At 36.1% G+C, this 24,367-nt stretch overlaps 1 protein-coding gene across 2 annotated transcripts in view; it reads right to left on the bottom strand.

Annotated features, from left to right (window-relative positions):
- Taf2 (TATA-box binding protein associated factor 2) overlaps positions 1–24,367 on the bottom strand; it is a 91,920-nt gene that overhangs the window by 12,479 nt on the left and 55,074 nt on the right. For both annotated transcript variants that reach the window (XM_089108248.1, XM_089108249.1), the window contains exons 10-13: positions 15,530–15,778; positions 5,374–5,626; positions 3,762–3,914; positions 2,510–2,640 (exon numbers count right to left, since the gene is read on the bottom strand). In XM_089108248.1, the coding sequence (XP_088964374.1) occupies positions 2,510–2,640; positions 3,762–3,914; positions 5,374–5,626; positions 15,530–15,778 (786 nt within the window). The remainder of the gene's footprint in view (positions 1–2,509; positions 2,641–3,761; positions 3,915–5,373; positions 5,627–15,529; positions 15,779–24,367) is intronic.

Here is a 24,367-nt window from a genome sequence, read left to right as displayed (position 1 = left end):
CTAGATTTACACTGCTATGGCAATGAGAAGTCTTGTAGCAACCTTTGGTCGGCTTCACCTAAAAGAACGGTCCAAATAAAGAATAATAAACGAATAAATAAACAAATACGCAAAACACGGACCAAAATAAATGTAAACTAGATTTACGCTGCTAGGCCAGCGTAAAGTATAATCGTTAAAGATAATCGTCAAAACACAGCTGTCTTTCTTAAAACCAGCTTCATCCTGTATTCCCTGTCACCCATTCAATGTTGTTAATTCCAAAATACATTATGCATACAAGCTAATCCTTTGTTACTTTGCCATAAATCTTCACTTCAAAACGAAGGCAAAAAATTGATACCATAACTATCACTGGATGATTTCCACATTCCACATAAACACTTTACTAATTATTACAAAATTTCGTCATTGCGTCGATTATTGTTTGAAATCGTTGCATAGCCACTTGCATGAAGACACATTTTCTTGCCCCAAAACGTAGCAGAAACGAATAAAAGATGGATCAATTGGCACAATTATGCTAATAACATCGACTCTTACTAACAATTTCCTCTTTATGATAGAGAAGCAATCTTGGGACAATTAAATTTTGAAGCCTGCTAGCTCCTAGACTGTAAAGCTAAATAGACTGAAATTTCTTGATAACATTTCTTTGGATGTGGGTATACTCTTACCGAATTTCAAGTAAATTCAGATACTCTCTGGAGTTGTTGAGACTTCTGAAAATCCATCCGCTCTGTTTCCTTGGTGAAAATTATCTGTTTCATAAATTTCAGGTGAATTTGAGTTAGGGAAACGGGAACACGTTTCAGGAAATCATCATTCTCACATCCCCTTGGCCCAGTGGGCTTGTCTCTGAAATTTCAATTCGATCAACGAAAAAAATTGCCGAGCCAAATTTTTTTCTGGAAACTTGGTGAAGCGACAGTCTTGGAGGGGTCATGCGCCCACTTTGTGGCTCAAACTATTGAGACTGAAAAACATTGCATGTTTTTGATTTAAAAGGTGGAACTATGACGACTTTCTGCTTACAAGCTGAAGATGGGAAGCACAGGGAGTACTCCTTGCATAATTATATTTAAGGCAACGTAAAACATGCCTTCCTTTCTGCTAACAAAGAGGTAGAGGGACTTCTGGGTCACTTTGACTCTTCAATCATACAGATTGAAAATCTTTACGTGATTCTCAGCATACTTACCAAAAAATTGGAAGAGAAGATTAGCATCTCAACACGCCAAAAGTTGGAATGGAATGGCAGGTGGAGAGGAGGCAGGGGTGACAGAGGTGTTGCAGGCCTAATTTTTCCTGCAGCTTGTTTTGTACTGAGTCAAGTCATAGTTAGTTTTCGGGCAGATTCATTACATACAATTTTTTCCGGTGCGTACCTCAGTAAAGATGTTTTGTATCTGTACAGATTTTTGCGTGTAATGCATATTCGTCAGGTCTTCAAGGAGTTTTGATCAGAGTTAAAAAGAAAAATGTAATCTCTCTTAAGTAGGAATTAATTTTCTTACCGTATACCAATTTTCTAATATCACTACTAAGAAAGTAGCAAAGGGAACCTTCAAGTTCTTTAGCAATGGGAGAGCTATAAAAGTTTAGGAGGCACTTGTGATACCGTTTATCTACATTGGACCGAAACGCAGAAAACTATATCACAAACTTATCATAAATTACGAACAGAAATGGCTAATAAATGAAGTTCTGCTGCAGTTTGGACCTTTCATTTTTTTCTATTTATCATTTTCAGATATTAAAATTTGACCCAATGTCATGAGAGAATGAGGACAGAAGTGTCAAAAGACACAAAAATGGGATGGCGTTGGTTATCCTCAAATCACTGCTTCTTAAATGGACAATAAACTTTCTAATTTTCAAACGAACAAGTGTTTCCTCTAGTTTCTACGACAACCCCTTAAATAGGATTTAGCTGGGAAAAAAGACAAGTAAATCATATATGTGAGAAATTTTGTTCTTGACTTTGTGAACGCTATTACGTTGAGTCTGACACAATTTTTTTTATTCATCCTTCTTCATACTGCCAATGAAAATTTTATCTTTAAGAGAAATTGATAAATGCGGCCACATCAGTCTTCTTTCCATCCTGTTTTTTGGCAAGTCAAAACCTTGACGAGATTATAAGCAGACTTTCCAATTATTAACAAACTACTTGAAAAAAGAAGATATATTATTTCGAAGTGATTCTACAAACTAAATCGATCTTGCTGACCTATACAATTTCATTGCTAACACTTTTACTTTTTCCATTAACTAATCTCACATTTTTTCCCTATGAGTTTCCAACTCAGCTTCTTACCAATGTAACTTTCCTTTAATATCTCTCCGTTACTAATCGTAATTATAGTAATGGTTTCAATAGGACAATAATGGTTATAGGCCTCATAGGTTAGCTAGGATCACTCGAATGGACCGAGTTCCCAAACTAAACTAAAATTCTATTTTATAAATCGTGTGCAGTGGCTGAGAAAAAAGAGTGAAAACATACCTATAATAAGCATCGGTGAATCTATTTTTGCTGTTGTCATTATATTTGAACAGGTTTATAAGGAAGTTCATGACCTCAGTAGGAGCAACGTTATACTGTGTTCGTTGAGTTGCTATAGCAACTGGTAGGGCCTGTAATGACAAACAAAATGCGTTATATTACACAGTTTACTAGCAACAGACCATTTCCGACGACACTTGTAAGAAAAAAACACACCACACACTCTTTTGTAAGGATAAAAAATCTACTGACTGTATAATGGTAAATACTTGTTTGATAGATTGACTTAGGATCCATTTGTATAATCGACATAGGATTGTTTTTTCAGCTGAGATTATGGACATTAGCTGATTAAATAAGTAGAATGTGATCAAAAGGGCACTAGAATGGGATGGGACTATAGTTTCCCAGAGAAGATTTGTGTTAGAATAAGCAGTCTTAGATATTGATGAAAAATATCTTAAAGCAGAAAATATTTTATCGTTAATCGGAAATACTCCAAAGGGGTAAATTACTTTTAGAGAATAACACTTTAGCGACTTAGTGTTTCCAGGTTTGTGTTTTTTATTATTATTAATACCCAATTTCAGGAGCTCTGCTCTCTGTTGGGGCTATATGTTTCTTGTTATGTTGAATTAATCAAATAAAACAGTTAGGCGTAAACAGTTAAGGAACTAAAATGGGGAAAAGGCAAACATTGCTCCCTATTTGGCATTACTAGCACGATAAATCCGAAATCGAATCTAATACAATACAACTGCACCGATTATAGCTTTAGAACGTTTTTGAAGGAACGATGGCCTTCGTTTGTGTACTACTAAAAAATTGAAAGACTTTAGGAGAAGCTACATGATTCCGACAAAATTTGCCAGAGACCAATAGAAAATATCCCTAAACCAGTGCGAGGACGTCAAAAACAGGACTGAAGAGAACTTTTCTAAACGATAGAAAAATATATAAAAAATTTACCGTTCAACTAAACTCAGCGTATATTGACATCTTATTATTACTAGTAAACCCAGGAGTATGAACAGGAAAATACTAAAACCTAATTTTTGAAGAAGCTTGACATACGATTCATAGGCACAGTCAAGTGGCCTCAGGGGATGTGGGGGGAGTGTAAAACAGCGTTGAAGTCCCCTCTCCTAAAAATGATCCCAGGCACACTTATTCATGACATATTCAACATATCTGAACTAATACTATCGGTAGCAAACAGTTTCTGGACTAACTTTATTCAAACTGTTCTTACCTTTTGCAGAAAATAATGCTGGAGATTATCGAAGTTGTTCTGCTTGATTATATGCTTACAGGTGATCGAACCAAACAAGCTTTGAAAATACGAAGTAAGAGACACGCCTATTGGACCAAGGGCCAGACCTGACATCACCAGCATGTTGGTAACCTAAAAATTATTTTTTATGAATATATAAGTCATGTATAGGCGTAGATCTTTCAAATCAAATCAATAATTGTTCTTACTTTTCTCAAGCTCAAATCCAAATGGTAACCAATTTATCTTGACATTGCGAAACATCTATTAACTATGCGGTATTATTATTGTTAATGATAATGAGGTGGACTCAGAAAACTGAGTCTAGGCCCAATTACCTCCAAACCATAAAAAAAAATATATAAATATGTATAGCACCAACAACAGCTAGGCTATTAGTGCCCCTTTGGGTGTGGTATTTGGGACAGAGCTGGTGCATCTCTTTTTCCGCTTCATAAAATAGCCTTCATTGGTAGTGTCAAAGTGTCCACCATTGTTTTCCATCATCCTCAGAGCTCGAACTTCAGACCGGCTTGAGAAGGTAACATTCGCCCTTCAAAAGAAAGGGGAGTAACCCAGCAATCGCTAGCCACCAGTCGCAAGTAGCACTTGATCCCTAGAGCTGGAACAAGCAAGAACGATTCAAGGGATGTGAGCGGAGGAGAAGTTGTGTTAAATTTATTGGTTATTGATGGCGGTTCGGGGTGAAAATTGGTGAGAAGAGGAGGCCACACTGTATCTAAAGTATGCAATTATTACAGACCGAAACGTGCATCAATGCACAAGGAATTGGGTTAAGTGTATCTTTATGTTTTTTGTTCGAAATTAAAGCCCATATTGAACTTGAAAACATAAGATTTTTCTTGATTTTGCTTTAATTGTCTTTGCGTGTCTCGGAACATATTCACAAAGACTAGCATTGGACGAAGTAGAAGGAATTAATTAAAGGAGATTTTTGTTCCCGTTTGAGGAAGCACAGAAGATAATTTATAGATTATCTCAAATCTGAGTAGTAGTCCAATAGTAGTCCCTATGGATATTAGCATTTTTGGATTTTTGAAAAAAAAAGATGCCCAAAATTGTTTTAATAATTAAGATAATTTCTTAAACCACATTGGCTTGACATAACATAAAGAAATAAAAACGAGCAAAAATGGGGTTTTCAAAGGCCAAATGAAAATACTGAAAAAACACAACAAAGCGAATATTCCGAGGAGACAAACTTCTTTCTTCTTCAGCGCGAAACAAAAAATATAATATTCTTCGGCACTCACATTGATTATATTTTTTGTTTCGCGCTGAAGAAGAGAGGCGTTGTCCCTCGAAATATTCGCTTTGTTGTGTTTTTTCAGTATTTTCATTTGGCCTTTAAAAGCCCCATTTTTGCTCGTTTTTATTTCTTTATGTTTTAATGATTAACCTTGAAAAAATTAAATTTAACAATCAAAATTTACTGGTATTGAAAGGGAAGTATTACATCCAATGTGAAGCCAATTGGGAACAGTTAACATAAATTGGAGCCTCAATATAAGATGCTGAACGTGGGCCTTCGAATGGAAAAGACTAGATGAGAAAAAAAGATAATGCATACCTTGGCTAGTCCAAAACAACACTCCGTTCTGACTCGATAAAAAGCTTGTTCGTTGATCAAAACTTCTGAAATGGCACAACGAGTTTGTTTTGTAGGAAACCTTTCAAGGGCTCGACAAGCTTCTATTTGGGCCACAATATCACGCTCATGTTTCAGCTGATACTGCCACTGAAAATCCGGCTGATGAACTTCACAAGAACGTATCAACGACATATCTGGGTCCATTCGGATCCATAGCACAGGAGAATCAGGACTAAAATAAAGAAGCATTTTTAACTTTGGTTTTTCAGTTAGCGATTTTTATTCCTCTAAACTATATAAAACAGTAAACTTATCAGATGAGTTTGGAATAGCCCTTAAATATCTGCCCTTAATTAAATAATAGCCCTTAAATTTAAGACAATGAAAGCAGTTCAAGTTTAAACTTGACAATATATTTCTTTCACTTTAAATTTCCGACAACGACACCTACATGTCAAAAATTTCATTATATTAACCCTGTGATAGCACAGCGAATGCTCCGATTGGCAATGCAAGGCCAGGGATCGATCCCTGCTGCTGCAAGGCTGAGCGACAGGCAATAAAGCGACAAGGGTTGACTACTTGTCCCAGAACAAAAAAAAAAAAAAAAAAAAAAAAAAAAAAAAAAAAAAAACAGCAACAGAAACACTAATTCGACGCCCTATGCACCACCAATGACTCTCAAAAATCTTTCCGTCATTATGGCTATGCTGCTTTCTTTATTTGATCTACTACTACTACTACTAACAACTCATCGCAGCACCAAGCCGCCTGAGGCCAACACAGCTACGCACGCTCCTCCTCCACCCCAATCTATTCAAAGCCTCCCTTTTTACACCCGCCCACGAAGTTCCCATTTCCTTTAAATCTTTCTTTATGACGTCCTCCCACCCCAGACGGGGACGACCTGCTTTCCGTTTAGCCCTAGATGGTTGGCCGAAAAGAACAATCTTCGGCAATCTGTCATCCTTCATCCGCACAACATGCCCTAACCACCTCAACCTTTCTTTCATTATAGACCTAGAAAGCGGTACTGAACCACATTTTTCGCATAGCCTATTGTTTGAAATACGGTCAGTCAGCCGGGTACCCAGAACAATCCTTAAGCAATTTCTCTGGAAAACATCTAGCAAATCTTCATCCGCTTTTCGGAGCGTCCATGCTTCAGAGCCATATTTGACCACTGTCATCACTGTAGCTTCTAAGATTCTAATCTTGGTTTGCAGACTTATCTTCCTATTCTTCCAGACTTTTTTTAACTGTGAAAAAACACCCCGAGCCTTGGCTATTCTACTTTTAACATCTTCACTGCTCCCACTATCTTTACTAATAATACTACCAAGGTAAGTGAAGCTGCCCACCTGATCAATCTTTTCATTACTCAACGTCACGTTTTCTTCTTCACTTATTCTTAGCCTTAGTGACTTAGTCTTTCTAACATTAATTTTCAAACCAATACTAGCACCCTGAACTCGCAAAACCTCTAAAACTTCATTCATTTGCTCACACTTTCATCTAGGATGCTTAAATCATCAGCATAATCCAAGTCCAGGAGACTTTTTCCTCCCCATTTGATTCCGTGGTTTCCCATTGCCTTTCCTGTGCTCCTCAAGACAAAGTCCATCAAAATAATCCATATAAAGGGGGATAGAACACAACCCTGCTTAACTCCTGATTTAATACAAAACCAGCTGCTAACCTCATTTCCTACCTTAACCGCAGCAGTGTTATTCTCGTACATAGCACTAATCACTTTAATGTATTTGTCTGGTATACCATACAAGGATAAAACCTTTACTAAAGCTCCTCTATCAACAGAATCGAAGGCTTGCTCATAATCTATAAAACTGAGGACCAAAGGTGTTTGAAAACTTAGGCACTTCTCAATTATTAACCTAAGATTGAAAATTTGGTCAACACATCCTCTACCTTTTCTAAAACCGCACTGCTCTTCTCTTAAAACTTTGTCTACGGCATCTCTCAGTCTAAAAAGTATCATATTACTAAGCAATTTGCTACCTACAGAGACCAGACTAGTGCCTCGATAATTACTACACTCACTTTTATCACCTTTCTTATAAAGTGGCTTAATTAAGGTTTTCCTAAAATCGTTAGGTACTTCCCCTTTTTCAAAAATCATATTCATAATCTTCAATAACTTATTTCTAACCTCAGAGCCACCATATTTAAGAAACTCATTTATCACCCTATCAACACCTGGAGCCTTATTATTTTTTAATACTTTTAGTACTGTTGCTAATTCCTCCTCAGAAAACAAATCTTCCTTCACATCCAAGGTATCACAAACTTTTTCATTTTCCTCTATATTTTTTCCTGTAACTCTATCTCGGTTAAGCAAGTTCTCAAAATGTTCGGCCCATCTCGCTTTAGCTTTTTCCTTATCGCTAATTGCCACCCCATTCCTATCTTTAACTGGGACAAGTTTGGATTGACTACTACCTCTCAATTTGTTAACGTGCCAGTACAATATTTTACTATTATGCCGTCTAGCTGCATCTTCTAAATCCTCGGCAATTTTATACATGGCCTCCACTTCACACCTCCTTAGTTCATATTTCAATGCTTTCTCCACTTTCTTTACATTTCTTTTGTTTTCATGAGATCTATCACTCATATAATTCTTGTACAAGTCCTTTCTCCTTTCTATTAAACATAAAGCTTTTCACTAATATTCTTAGCTGCAGTTCTAGCTTTTTTCCCTAGGACACATTCAGTAACTTCACAAGTTATTTTTCTAAAGTTATTCCAACCATCTTCCACATTATCATATTTTAAACTCTGAAGTTTAGTATTCAATTGTTCCTGGAAAGTTTCTCTCAAATTCTCATCCTGGAGTCTACTAACATCATAACTTCCCGGGAGGTAATTACCCTTCCGATATTTCAGCTTTAAATTAACCCTTGACACTACTAGATGGTGATTTTTACTTTTAGCATCAGTAATGGCACTTCTATATACCCTAGTATCTTGTATTGATCCTGTCAGTCTTCAATTTACAATAGCATATTCAATAAGATCTGCTGTCTTACCATCACGTGAATACCATGTTAGCTTATGAGCCATTTTATGACCAAACACCGTATTGGTTATAACTAGATTGTTATACCTACAAAATTGCAAAATTCTGTATCCATTAATGTTTTCTTTTCCTACACCAAATTTACCTAAGCTGGGATACTATCTATCCTTATTTCTACCAACCTGGGCGTTAAAATCTCCCAGCAATAACATCATATTTCTACCTGGGACCTTGTCTATTTGCTCCTGTAACTGTAAGTAAAATTCATCTGAGTCAGTAGTATCTCCATCAGTCGGTTCTACAGGGGTGTATACTACTATAACTGATACCCTGAACTTTTTAGTCATAAAATAAGCAATTATTATTCTATTATTAATACCTTCCCAGCCTAAACAAGACTTAGCAGCTTCCTTATTCATCATGAGCCCTACTCCCTGTCTATGTACCCCATCCTTCCTGCCTGAGTAAACAAATTCTATATCACCTAATTTCATACTTCCTACCCCTGGGATATGAGTTTCTGAAACTCCTAAAAAATCCAATTCGAATCATCTGAATTCGTCAATCAAAACGTCGATACGATAGTCATTTTTTAATTTCGTAAAATTCCAAGTTCCAATTTTCATGTTCTTTAAATCACTGAAATTTTTTTCGCCTCAGGAAAAGCAATGATCCCGGATACCAGTGCAGGACGGGGATCACATATCTTCTCCAGTCTACACCAACGCGCTTAAGCAGGCTTAGAATCGGACAGCAAGAAGTCCCTGGGACCTCCATCAATGGAGGCTTTGTGCAATCCTTGGCCTATCTTGGTCACAACATGGTTTTCAGCACTTGGCAATGTTCTTCTGTCAACAAAAATTGAAATCCTGCAAAGACCATCTAAAGCCTATTATCCCCGACTCATTATATATTCATGCCTACACATATTATGCTACTACGGGGAGGCAACCCATAATAGATAAATTAGCTAGGAAGAGGTTTTTCAGCCCAAAGACGCCCATCAAAACATACCAATCCCAGAAGAATTGTCCATTAGTCAGAATCCCGTGCGAATGCTGTGTCGTTTACTAGGCTATAATTTCCTCGAGGGGCGCCAATCCTCAAGTGGGAATAGAGTTGACCGCAAGGTCCCCAGTCTTGCAGGTACCCCGAAAATGTCGAGGCAACTCTTTGCAGAGGCCGTTGTCCATAGATCTGGATCTTACGCCCTGCCACAGTTGTCCTCCTATACAGGATCCTCCCGCGATGGTGTTCTGCATCACCATGCAATTTACCCCATTGCTGGGAGAAGATTTGCAACTCATGGAACTTGTGGACAAACCAGTGGGCCCTTTTGAGTGTACATTTGAGGGGCCTTCTTCCTCCTCCGCCTGTATTTATGACCTCGGGCAAGGGTGCCCCAGATTCCATTATGGACTCCCAGGGACAAGGTCCCCCCTTGGTCCGTGCCTCCTATGGAAGTACCCTACATATCTGTAGAGCGTTCCCCTATCGCCACCTGGGGACACGCTGAATGGCCTGGGGAAGGCCAGATAAACGGATCACTTTTGTTTTGCAAAGGCCATAACTCAGTGACATATTTAACCTACTACTTATAAATATACATAACGCCGATATTTGCATAGCCCTTGAGTAGATGATCAATATTAGCCTTTAATTTAATGAGAAATGTTCTAATCAAGACCACATCGTTGGAAAACCACAACAGACTCAAGTTCATACCGTCCAAGGAAAAACCACCAGATAAATATCGAGCTACGCTAGACTCTCACGAGTCGAACAGTATCGGGCTAAGAACTGAACCTTGCCACGGGCCATGATACAGCACATCCACCGATGAAAGTAAACTGTCAGAGAGTTTAACACAAACAGAGCAATAGAATACCAAAACCATAATACTGTAGCAAGTGTTAACACCTTGATCCACAAAAATCGAAATATCTTTTGGATGGATTGCTGAATCAAATGTGGCACAGACTCCCACGCTCACAGTTTATATAATTATCCAGTATGATCTTTCCCTATCCCACCCATTATAAAAACCCGGACTGAGGTGCGAGTGCTCCAGAGAACGTTTTTGCAGATATAAACATAAGCGGCATTATATCTTTTCACTGGTGGACAAAGAATAATCATCTACGGAACAAGTACTGACAAAACCACTTGGCCGGCTCAACCAATAAGCGGACAATAAGTGCAGAAATAAGTGGGAGGAGCTTTTTGTTCGCACCGAGAATGAAGAGCCAGAAATCATCTGCGGTAAACTTACTGGTATATTATATAAACTGTGCCCACGCTATTTGAAATAGGTACGCAAACAGCTTGATACCTATTCAAGCTTGAATACCTATTCACCTATTCAATTAGTTATTTTCACTGAAAAATAGCTTTTTTGGTGTTTTTTTTTGGGTGTTCATTAACCCCCCCCCCCCCCCTAATTTGGAAAATTAGGGGGGAAGGAAATCAGAGGAAGGAAATCCTTCCTCTGATTTCCTTCTATTAACGACAATGCTAATGATATAAATTATGGGGTAATTACGAATTAAAATATATAACATGTATTTTTTTTAGTTTAATTTGACCAGTTTTTATCTTTTTAAGTATTAATTGACACTTTATGGTTAAATAATTGACTTACGAATGATGATTTATTCAGATTTTTCATTTTCGTTGTCGTTTTGACATTCTTTTTGCCAGTAATCTTGTTTTTTTTTTATGATATTTTGACTCATAAGTCCAAATTCGGACCTTTGGGACTTGTGATAGTGATTTTTTGAAATAAATTATATAATAAATTAACAAATAAATTAACTATAATATAATTAATTAATGTTGTTATTTGCCTAGTTGTCCATAGCATTTTAGTTAATAAGTGGCTTGACAAGCATTTTGGTTATCTTTTATAGATTACATGTAGAGAAGTTTGTGTTATGCCAATATGTTGGGTAAGGCGTGCTCAGACGCACTGTGAGATCTGACTAAGGACTTTAGATTTTTCCAAGCAAAAACGTGCAAGCGACGTGTAAACATGAAATCGAATCGGTATGCCTAATTGAAAGCGAAATTCTCTAAGATTTTACTAGCCTATTTCCCAATCTAAAAACATAGTAGCCTACTTTTATTTTGTGTCTATAAAAAATCGATTGTCTCTCTATCTTTCTTTCTGTTCGCTGAAATTGTAGCTAAACTATTCAAGGCAGAGACGTAACTGGATCGTCAAACAGTAAATTTGTTTACTGGTGAGGCATTTATACTGTTCATCAGGGCAGTCTGGATGCTTGAATTATGTCAGTCCCTCGATTTTAGTAAAAATAAAGAAAGAGAAAAAAATGGTAGCTGTTTGGCTTTAACCATTTCAACCGATCAATTCAAGTATATGCTGTGTGAGTATTTCTGCCTTATCCCAGAGTAGTTTGGAAGCAAGAATCGTAAAGATTGTTAATCTTCAGGGACGAGGAATTGGGCCAATTTAACTGTCTTGTATTTGTTTCTGGCACATTTCAGGGTAGGAAAGTTTGTCTTCATGCAAGTGGTTGCCCAAACATTACAAATAATAATGCAAGGCAATGATGTAGTTTTGTAATTATTAGTAAAGTGTTTTTGAGGCAGTATTGAATCAAAATGTTTTTATCATCGAATACACAAGAAACAATAAATGGGAGCTGTATTTTAGGCAATGTAACATAGCCTTGGTTTGTACATGCTTCAAATTTAGAATTATCATCGTTGATTACGTAAGGTTTTAGCTTGGGTCGAAGGTAATTTAATTAAGTACTAGCTGATATTCATGGTGCATATAAAACTAGCAACTTTGATTGAGAGTCAGAAAATAGAGAATAAAGTTAGGTTTAAGATTCGGCATATTTTCCAATCGTGTTCAAGGAACATGTCATTTTGAAATATTATGGCGTAAATGTTTTGCCTGCTTTGTACTATCTTGGATTCGTAGAATTCGCTTACCCGCGGATGGTAGACTACCCAGTTTAGTGGATAATCGGGAGTTTACCATACTTTTAAAGGTGTTATATACATAATAACGACTTTGGTTTTAAAACCAGGGATGTGAGGTCAATTGATAAAATGAATATCATTTAGAGTAATTACGTGAAAATTCTACCCCCAAATATTACTCACTCTTACCTAGAAAGATTCTTCGATGCAAGACCCCATTCAAAAATATACTTCAATCTTGCCAAAAAGTCTGACTCGATCCGATGACAATACATATATAAAGTAAATATATTTTGAACGCATAAATTAAGTTCATAATTGAGTTGAATTGTGATATTTTTGCAGAAGAGAATTTTCTGGAGGAGGGTACACAATTTCGAAGCGGGAATTAAAGAAAAATTCAAAAAAAGGGAACTATACAAAAAATTTAGGCGAATAAGGAAAGTTATGAACATGTTGAGATTCCAGAGGGACCACTAGACCGAAGACACGATCTAAATAGGCTCAGTTATTTTACAGAAAAAAAAAGTTAAGTTGTACACATTTTTCTTTATAAATAAACTATCCAGTTTCTTTAGACTATCTCTATTTTTTGGGAGTGTCAGAATTAATTATGTTTTAAACAAATCATACTTTTTTTTTATATATAGTGTCCATTTTTAGAGATATTATCAGAATAAATCATCTTTCAAATCAAATACCTTCCTTTAAATCTTCTTAACCAGACTCTATATCCTCATCAATCCTTATTGTCTTTGCTGTTATTTTCATGACGCTTCTGGGGGAGTTCATAAATTAGACATTAATTAAACATTATTAGGCATCTATTTTTTTGCTGCTATTGGCTTTGGGCTATTCCATAACGGAATAATAATAATCATAGTAATAATAACAATAATGTTAAAATAACCTAATATAATAATAATAAGAAAATAAAAACAATGATAGATAGGTAAATATATTTTGAGCGTATAATGGGAGTTCATAAATTGAGCTAAAGCTTCCCATCTACCACAAATAAGTTCACTTATCTAAATAGTTAGCTTTTCTGGTTTCCGTCATGCTTCAAAAATTGAAATAAGTATCAGTAGTTTCTTTCTGCCATCGTGACAGAGTGAAATTCTGGATATGAAGCCCTGGTGTCAAGTGCTTCTATTACTTTTCACCGAATTCCGGTTGCAATTTTTTTAAGTTAATGTTACATGATTCGTTTTGAAAATTCTTACACCTTCCAATCCAGTTTTGGTATCGACTAATAAATATTTAAATTCCTGTGTGTGTGTGTGTGCGGGGAAGGGGGGGGGGTTCTATGAAGGTAGGGCTTCTGCTCTTTTGAAAATCAGTGCTTAACAAATTTTATCCCAACAACTTATTTGTCTTGTTAGTTTCTTATCTTTTTCGGAAACTCGCAATTCCGTAAAAGTGCAAAGGGTGACAAACACGGCCGACGCTTTCCTGCATTAGTGATCTAGCAGTTGTTTTGTTTGTTTATATGTATATGTCTCCCTTGTCCGTAATTGAATTTGTTTTTATCTTGCTTGTTTAGTCTTGGTACGTTTATACCAATACGCCTCTCGTTTGTTCTGTGTTTGCTTATTTGTTGGCATTTGCTTCATATTTGTTACTCCAGTAGTGACATCACGTCTTGTTTAGCGGGAAACAAAACTGATTCGTTCATTATTCGAATGTCTAGCTATATTCTTCTTATCATTAACTCTATATTTTACTTTTAGCTGATTATACATACAGCCTAGGCATGAACACCAGGCAAGATATCTTCAAAATAAAAAAAGGAAGCTGCGAGAGGCGCTATAATTGAATAATAAAATAATAAAGACGCGGTGAAAATCATATTCAAAGGAAGGGGCTGGAGAAATTGCTGGAAATCGCTGGAAATCGCTGGAAATTACTGGAAATGCCTGGTAGCCTGATGACTCATTTGATGGGTTAACAGTATACCCCATTGGTTTGGTATATCAAGCAACTCTTCAATATCACTTATCACCGCTAGTTAAGATACTCAGCGAAAGATATTTTAAACTGAAGTACAAGTCTGATTATATGAGCCACCTGATAAATTAGCCGAACACTTTGAAGCTGCAAAGCTATTATTTTCAAAATTTAATGCACATTTACTAAATTTTAAATGCTAGATTATCTTCTGTTTTTCTTCATCAACCTAAATTCTGAATTAACGTTTGCAGTTTTTACATTTATTTTAACTAGAAAACTGCTTTACATCTTATATTCCTCTAAGTTTTCAGATGTTTTGTTTTAATATCCGTTTCCGTATCTGCCCCCATTTCTAGCAAAAGTGCATTAATATCTACATCCAAATGTGTTACAAATTTCATATTCGTGGTAACTCTATTTGAAATAAAGCGTGGATGAGCTTTTACCTTATTCAGAGTAAAGTTTTACCGTTAAGAGCTTGCAATAGCAAAGTTTCTAAAATAAGCGAAATAACTATTAAGAGCAAGGACCATGAGCGCCCATAGGCTGAATTTTAGGGGGGGAGCTTGCCTGGTCTATTTAGCACTTTTAATGCTATATAATAGAAATCTCAAAACAAAACATAAAAAATAAGGCAGCATCATTCACCCAGGAGGGGGATGACAACCCCTCCTGCCCCCCCCCCTTATGGGCGCCCATGGCAAGGACCAATTAGGGCAATTCAACTATGAGTTTCAAGTGTGATGCTGAAGCGTGGGCGCTTCTAAAGACCGAGAAAGATTTGTTAATTTTTTTCTCATAGTAATTATCTAAGGCTAGTCTTAGTTACCCGTTTGACTAACCGTATATCAAACAAGAAGCTGTAAAAAAATATGGTTGAATCTTGTTTTTGAGGGCTGTAATGGAAGAAATGTTAAAATGACTCAGATGAAAAATGACAGCTTCCCAAAAATTGTGATTGTGGTCATCGCTTTAGAGCCAAAATAAATGCAGGTGGTCAACAAATGAGGTCGCATGAGGATATAAGGAATGATTTGAAGGAAATTGCAACTTCTTGGAGGGGGAGAATGAAGCTCTGAACAGAGTGAACAGAGGAGGAGCGGCTTGGTACTGAAATGAGGTGCTAGTAGTAGTAGCAATAGTAATATTATATCCAAACCGAGAGAAAAAATAGAACCAAATACTGACTCCATGGCACTTAAGTCCATATCAACTTCTTCTCCCGTAAACAAAGGAATTTTCTTCTTCTTGTTCTTCCTCGACTTAGAATGGCAGGTTAAGTCTGCTTTAGCAGGATTACTCTCAATCTGAAGTGTATGTCTAAATGTACCATCTAACTCCTGCAGTGCCACAACCAAAGGGCCCATATACCTTTTTGTGCCGAGAGCTGAATTGCTTAGTCCTACATCCTGATGTAGCTCCAATTCAACTGTGTTCCTTAAAAGGAAAAGATAGATTAGCTGGTTTATATAATAGATAGAGGTAGATAAACTGGAAACTTACAAGATTAAACTGAAGTTAATCCCCCAGAGAGAAAATCGTAAGCGTTATTAAGCAACTCTCGCTTTGACCGAAATCAACGAGTAGGCTATGGGAAAGGGATGAGAAAGGTAAAAAAAGTTGACCTCTAAAAAAAATTACGACTAACGCCATCCAGCACCCAGCAAAATAGTTCTATAAAAACCGAAATAAAATATTTGTTGCGCTCAATTTTACGTCCTTTTTTTTACTTCGCATTTTCCCAGAAATGATCCCCTAGTCAAAAGAATACAATTACTGTATTTCTACACACGTATGCAGGTTGTCCTGCATACTAACCTAGCTCTACCTATTTTATATTAAATTTAAACTAGGTCACAGTTGGATCAAATAAACTTGGCTTATCTTGAATGTTTCTTGTTCTGCTGGGCAACATTGAATGGTGCTTTCTAAGTTATACTCTCGAATTTAACAACAGGCCCACTAGGTCCGCAATAAATTATCACAGAGTGATTTTTTCTGAACAAAAACCGGACTGATGTGATTTATTGCCAAAGGCCATGTGCACTCCGCTGCCGCGCAGTCTATTCACAGAAAAGTAATTTTAGAATAACATAGAAATTCTGTGGCCACTTATAAACTGTCAGATATCTCACAGGAACGGCAGATAAGAGTTCTTTATCCTCTTTCATTAGTTTTGGCACGTCAGTTACGTCCTGTTCAGTGCTTCCGCTATCCCCGAATTTTCGGGAATTTCCCCAAAAATCTCGCAAAAACGGAGCGGCAAAACCTTGAGCCTAGAAGCGTCAAAGCTTTAAATCCATCTTCAATAAATTCGAGAAAAAGATCTTTTATAACAGTTATTTGGGTGCCATTTCTCGAATGGAAAGGCTGGGTGAGGGACGGGAACATCATAGAAAGCTCTTTAAAGGCTCATTTGAAAGCTGAACTTTATGTCTAACAGCTTTTACAAGTTCATCTTAATAATGCCATCATAAACTGCCATATGACTCCCAAAAAAGTGCACTCTGGGTGCAATATCTGGAATGGAAAGGCTGAAAAGATTGAAAAGGTGACTATTATAACCTCCATGGTTGAAAACCCTTAGCCTGTGGCTTACAATCCCCTCTTCTATGTTTCCAATTCTTCCCCCCCCCCCCATGTTTTTAATAAATCGTCTACTTACTAACAGAGCTAGCAGGGTACTTTATCATAGAGAAAAATTTAAGGTATCGTTTAAAGGATAGTTTTTACCATTACATGATTTTTATAAATTCGCCTTAATAACACCGTCATAAAGTGCCAAATGGCACCAAAAAGAGCACTGTTTAGTGTCATAATTGGAGTGGAAATATTAGTTCTAATGAAAGCGATAACGTATAATCTCTATGGTCAGAAACCTTAAACATGATTTTTACTACCCTCCCTCTTGTATACTCTCCCTCCCATTTCCCTAAAAAGTTTCATAAATCATTGGCTGACCAGTAGAAGTAACAGCCCACTGAAGCATCATAAAAGATGTTTAATGGCTCATTTTAAAGCTCGTGATCATATTTAGTGTGCTCTTTGTAGAGTCGTTTAGATAATTCCACCAAAAAGTGCCATATAACACTAAAAATGGCAGTTGTTGGTGTTATTTCCAGATTAGAAATGCTGGGAAGCATGAAATGGGTACCGTACAAATCTACATGGTCGAAAACTAATAGTCACACTTTCCTATTTAGCGCTACCCCTGTCAGCCCCTTTAGCAACCTAGTAAAGACCAAGCAGAGCCCATTGTAATCGGAAAGTTAAAAACACGTTTAGAAAAAATAAGTCTATTGGGAAAAATTGCCGTTTTGGAGCTGATTCAGAAATGGTAAACATTATTTCGATTAATCTTAATAGTAAAAGTTTATTACGAAAAAGAGATTTCAAAAAAGAGCCTGAAATCCCTCGAAGATACCTTTACCTTGAGGATTCGCTATTATCTCCTCTTCTTTATCTCTGGTTCAACACACCCATAGACTCCGTTATGGTAAAAATATGAATTGACTCGCAGCTCGAAGATAAGAAAGCTTAACATCTTCTTTGGACTTCACTTTCCCGCTCATGAATTAAGGCCTTAAATTGTAGCTAGCAATTATCGGATCTTAACTTATTTCCTTAATTATTTTGTTAGTTTTTTCTTATTTTTGTCAAATGATTTTAGGCCTTCTAAAATTTTGAAGCCGAACAAGCAAAAATACCGAAAGTATATGAGAGACCAAGGCGGTTAAATTTTCTGGCCAACTCTGGCCAAGCAGGAGAGACACTGGGCCAGCAGTCTGAAGGTCACAAGTTCAAGCCATCTTGATGCCCTATATATTTTTTTACATTCAATTTCTGCTGCTGCTATTACTGACTTTTTTCGTCGATTAGTCAAAAAAAACTTTTTGCGCAACATATGTTTATAAAAAAAGAACTCCATTAAACCAAAAACGAACAAAAATAGAATCAAATAATCTACCAAGCATACAACTACCACAAACCAGTATCAATGAATAAATGAAACCCAAAACAAACAGAAATACAACTACCACAAATCAGTATCAATAAATAAATGACACCCAAAACAAACGGAAATTAAAATAAGTCAAACTCAAAACGAGCAGAAATTAATCTGAGTAGGGTTCTAAACACTGTGCTTTCTAAAAGCCAGAATATAATTTGTACTTTGCTGAAAAAAGTTCAAATGAATTTACTGAAAAAATGTGCATTATCAGTTTGATATACATATGCTGATATTTATTCCTTAAAATCTTAATTAATTTTTGATTTCTTAAAGCTATAAAAGTGAAAACATTTAAATTTAAAAGAATTTTTTTCAGTAAAGTACAAATTATATTCTGGCTTTTAGAAAGCATAGGGTTTAGAACCCTACTCAGATTAGTTTCTGCTCGTTTTGAGTTTGACTTATTTTAATTTCTGTTTGTTTTGGGTTTCATTTATTCAAAATGTTGATCGGAAGTGTTTGGGGAAATGATGGACGTGGGGGCAGGGGGGGATTTGCTCTCCGATCGCCTTTGACTATTAACAAGGGCACTAGCCCTCTCGATTCCCAATTGAATGAGTCTTTTTTGAAGTTTCTACGACGACACTGGCAAAGACCTAATTTCCATAACTTTCAATTACGTTGAACAAAATACCTATCTCAAAATTTTGATTGGATATGTTTGGGGAAATAGTCAGCGTGAGAGGGGCGTTAGTCGCCCTCCAATCACTTTCGACTATTAAAAAGGTCCGAACACTGGAATGTATTATTTAGTTATGCTGACTATAGGGTGTTTTTTATTTAAATTATATTAAAAAATAAACATGCTTCTTACAGTTACTTCATATGGGAAAACTTGGGCTCTGCAAAACTTAGCGGAAGATACTCAGTACTTTTCAATATATATATTGAACTTGAGTAAATATAATTGATAAAAATCAAGGACAGGATTAATGGCTACAGTAGACAATTGATAAGTTCGCTACTAGTTTCTGCCTTGCTTGTACAATTTACAAGTAATATTTGACTAATCTTGACGAAAAAAAGAAACTGCCGAAACCTCTAAAAAAAAAGTACCAAGATCTTTATCTCTTGGATGGTATGGAAAAGAGGTTTTTTTAAACCTCTTGAGATAGCCATAAATATATGGCTATCTCAAAATTTTGATTGGATATGTTTGGGAAAATGGTGGGCGTGAGAGGGGGGCTATTTGCCCTCCAATCACTTTCGACTATTGAAAAGGGCACTAGCCCTTTCAATTTACAATCGGTTGAGCCCTTTTTGAAATTTCTACGATAATGCTTTCTATGCAAACCTTATATGCCCCCAGGGCATAACTTACAACCCTTATGCTAAGGGGTGAGGAGGGAGTGTAACCCTCAAGGACATAGTTTCCAGACTTTTCAACTACGTCTAACAAAATGGCTATCTCAAAATTTTTATTGGATGTGTTTGGGGTAATGGTGGCTGCGGGAGGGGTGTTAGTTTTCCTCCAATCACTTTTGATTATTAAAAAGGGCACTAGCCCTTTCAATTTCCAATTGAATAAGCCCATTTCAAAGTTTCGATGACAACGCTCTCTATAAAAACCTTATGTGCCCCCAGGGAATAACTTACAACCCTTGCCCTGAGGGCTGTAGGGGGAGTGTCGTCCTCAAAGACACAATTTCCGGACCTTTCAACTACTTTGAACAAAATATCTATCTAAAAACCCTTGCCCTGAAGACTGTGGGGGAAGTGTCCTGCTCAAAGATATAATTTCCGGGCCCTTAAACTGCGTTGACCAAAATGGCTATCTCAAAAATTTGACTGGATGTTGTTTGGGGAAATGGTGGGCGTGGAAGGGGTGTTAGCTGCCCTCCAATCACTCTCGACTATTAAAAAGGGAACTAGCCATTTGAATTTTCAATCGAATGAGCCCTTTTTGAAGGCTACGACAACACTTTCTATAAAAAAAAACCTTATATGCCCCCAGGGCATTACTTACAACCCTTGCCCGGAGGGCTGTGGGGGGGGGTTGTCATCCTCAAAGACCTACTTGCCAGAACTTTCAACTACATTGAACAAAATGGCTATCTCAAAATTTTGATTGAACGTGTTTGGGGAAATGGTGGGCATGGGGTGTTAGTTGTCTTCCAATCACTTTCGAATATTAAAAAGGGCACAAGCCACTCCAATTTCCAATCGAATGAGCCCTTTTCGAAGTTTCTAAGACAACTCCTTCGATAAGAAGTGCCCTGGTCTAACCCCCCCCCCCAAAAAAAAAAAAGAAAATTATAAATAATAAATTGTGCCAACATCGTTCTTTACTTAGGCAGCGCTATTGCGCTGCCTATGATTATACGCATCCTTATGTTCAAGATAACACAAATATTAATCTTTCGTCATGACTAAACAGCCAATGTGTATCCTAATGTAAAAACTTCAAATCTCCCATTTTTGCACTATTAACTTCGGAATATATTTCTTTTTTTCATTTTTCAGTGTTCTGTGAATTATTGTTCTTGTTACACATAAGCCTATATACAATTAGCAACAGTACAAAGAATCTATTAGTAACCACAGTACTAATCTATAACGTTTTCATTGTTTTCACGGTGTATCACGGAACAAATTTATTTTGGTTATGTTATTTTCACGTAATTTTATTGTATTGTTATTACGAATTATTGCTTTTGTTACACATAAGCCTATCAACAATTAGCAGCTAAATGTACTGCTGCTAATTTTAAAACATTAAATAAAAAAAACAAGTTTTTTAAACTGAAAGTAAGGAGCGACATTAAAACTTAAAACGAACAGAAATTATTCCGTATATGAAAGGGGCTGTCCCCTCCTCAGCGCCTCGCTCTTTACGCTAAAGTTTTTTATTATTTTAAAAAATGAAGTTGTGAGACAGAGTCAAACTTTATCGTAAAGAGCGAGGCGTTGAGGAGGGGACAGCCCCTTTCATATACAGAATAATTTCTGTTCGTTTTAAGTTTTAATGTCGCTCCTTACTTTCAGTTTAAAAAACTTGTTTTTTTTATTTAATTTCTGATCGTTTTTTAGTTAATGCAGCTTTTATTTTGGCTCACCGTCATTGAATAAGTAAACAAAATTTGCATAAAAATTTTACTTTTCTTTTGCTAAATGACTGTCTCTAAATTTGGTTCTGACGTAATTTACAAATTAACTTACGTAACGAACTTCTATATTCGTATATTTTGCTTCTGGCAAAAAATACAAAGTTGCAGATTTTTGCAGATATGAGCTTGAAACCTATGTTATAGGGTTTTCTGATACGATGAATCTGACGGTTTGATTTTCATTAAAATTCTTTCACTTTTAGGGGATGTTTCCCCCCTCCGTAAAAAATCAGGTAAATTTTCTCAGGCTCGTAGCCTTTGATGAGTAATACTAAACTTAATAAAATTCATATATTTAGAATCAGCATTATAAGCCCATTCTTTTGATTCATTTATTGACATCAAAGTTCCGTTTTTAAAATTTTCGATTACTATTGAGCCGTATCGCTTTTTTTTTATTGTTTTTTTTTATTACGTATATGTTATTACGTATATGATGGGTTTCTGCCCTTAGTCAATACCATGCTCTTTACGTTAAAAGTTAAAAAAAAATTTAATTCACAAACCCCTGAATCACAAAGGCCTTTTAATTATAATAGATAGCTCTTTTGAAAGCAATAAAAAAAACTGTAGCTTAAAGAGAGAGGTATTGACTTGGGGGAGACCCCCCTCATAGAAATAATATTTTCGGTTCGTTATAATTTCTAATGTTGCTTCTTACTCTCAGTTGAAAACACTTTTTTTTTTTAAATTCAATTTCTCATTGTTTTTTAAATAATGCTTGGAAATCCGGTACCCCCTTCATAGAACTTTCCCTTACCCCAAAGAAAAATCCTCCACAGAAATATTCTTCAGAGTAACCCCCTCCTCCATCCCCCCCCACCAGAAAAAAATTCTTCCTGAAAATGTCTGTATACTTCCCAATAACCAATACAATAGGTAAGCAATGGGCAAAGTTCATAACGTGCAGCCCTTCCCCTGGGAACTGTGGGGGATTAAGTCATCGTAAAAGAAATATTTATTAGATTTTCGACTATGCTGAACAAAATGGCTATCTCAAAATTTTAATTGTGTGACTTTGAGAAAAGAATGAGCTTGGGAGTGAGCCTAGTTGCCTTTCATTTTTTGTTAAATTAAAAGTAAAACTAAGAATTTTAATTTCTGTTCCAATAAGCCATTCTAAAATATTCTAGAACCACTGGGTTAATACGATTACCCTCGGGGAAAAGAAAAAAAAAACAAACAAACAAATAAACACGCACCCGTGATCTTTCTTCTGGCAAAAAATGCAAAATTCCACATTTTTGTAGATAGGAGCTTGAAACCTCTACAGTAGGGTTCTCTGATACGCTGGATATGATGGTGTGAATTTCATTAAGGTTCTATAACTTTTAGAGGGTCTTTCCCCCTAAAAGTTTTTTAAATTTGATGAAACTTGATGAAACTGACATTAAACTTGATGAAACTTGAATATTTGAAATCAGAATTAAAATCTGATTCTTTTGATGTATCTATTGGTACCAAAATTCCGTTTTTTTAAGTTTCGGTTACCATTGAGCCGGTTCGCTCCTTACGCAGTCTAGCAGCAGTACATAGCACCTATTAGTAATCACAGTACTAATCTATAACGTGTTCATTGTTTTCATGGTGCATCACGGAACAAATTTATTTCGGTTATATTATTTTCACGTATTTTATTGTATTGTTATTACGAATTATTGTTTTTGTTACACATAAGCCCATCAACAATTAGCAGCAGTACACAGCATCTATTAGCAATCACAGTACTAATCTATAACGTGTTCATTGTTTTCATGGTGCATCACGGAACAAACTTATTTCGGTTATATTATTTTCACGTATTTTATGTTAGTTGCCCTCCAATCACTTTCGACTATTAAAAAGGGAACTAGCCATTTGAATTTTCAATCGAATGAGCCCTTTTTGAAGGCTCTACGACAACACTTTTTACAAAAAACCTTATATGCCCCCAGGGCATTACTTACAACCCTTGCCCTGAGGGCTGAGCCAAATTTTCTCAGAAGCGTAACTTTTGATGGGTAAGATTAAACTTGATGAAACTTATATATTTGAAATCAGAATTAAAATCTGATTCTTTTGATGTATCTATTGGTACCAAAATTCCGTTTTTTAGAGTTTCGGTTACCATTGAGCCGGGCCGCTCCTTACGCAGTACATTAACATTTAACAGTAGTACATAGCACCTATTAGTAATCACAGTACTAATCTATAACGTGTTCATTGTTTTCATGGTGCATCACGGAACAAATTTATTTCGGTTATATTATTTTCACGTATTTTATTGTATTGTTATTACGAATTATTGTTTTTTTACACATAAGCCCATCAACAATTAGCAGCAGTACACAGCACCTATTAGTAATCACAGAACTAATCTATAACGTTTTCATTGTTTTCATGGTGCGTCACGGAACAAACTTATTTCGGTTATATTATTTTCACGTATTTTATTGTATTGTTATTACGAATTATTGTTTTTGTTACACATAAGCCCATCAACAATTAGCAGCAGTACACAGCATCTATTAGTAATCACAGTACTAATCTATAACGTGTTCATTGTTTGCATGGTGCATCACGGAACAAATTTATTTCGGTTATATTATTTTCACGTATTTTATTGTTTTTTTATTACGAATTATTATTTTTGTTAAACATAAGCCCATCAACAATTAGCAGCAGTACACAGCATCTATTAGCAATCACAGAACTAATCTATAACGTTTTCATTGTCTTCATGGTGCATCACGGAACAAACTTATTTCGGTTATATTATTTTCACGTATTTTATGTTAGTTGCCCTCCAATCACTTTCGACTATTAAAAAGGGAACTAGCCATTTGAATTTTCAATCGAATGAGCCCTTTTTGAAGGCTCTACGACAACACTTTTTACAAAAAACCTTATATGCCCCCAGGGCATTAC

Source organism: Artemia sp. Qi Xiang Cuo, chromosome 2 (assembly GCF_049724085.1).
Source record: "Artemia sp. Qi Xiang Cuo chromosome 2, ASM4972408v1, whole genome shotgun sequence".
In the NCBI taxonomy this organism is placed as follows: Eukaryota; Metazoa; Arthropoda; class Branchiopoda; order Anostraca; family Artemiidae; genus Artemia; species Artemia sp. Qi Xiang Cuo.
This window is presented reverse-complemented; position numbering and strand designations above follow the sequence as displayed.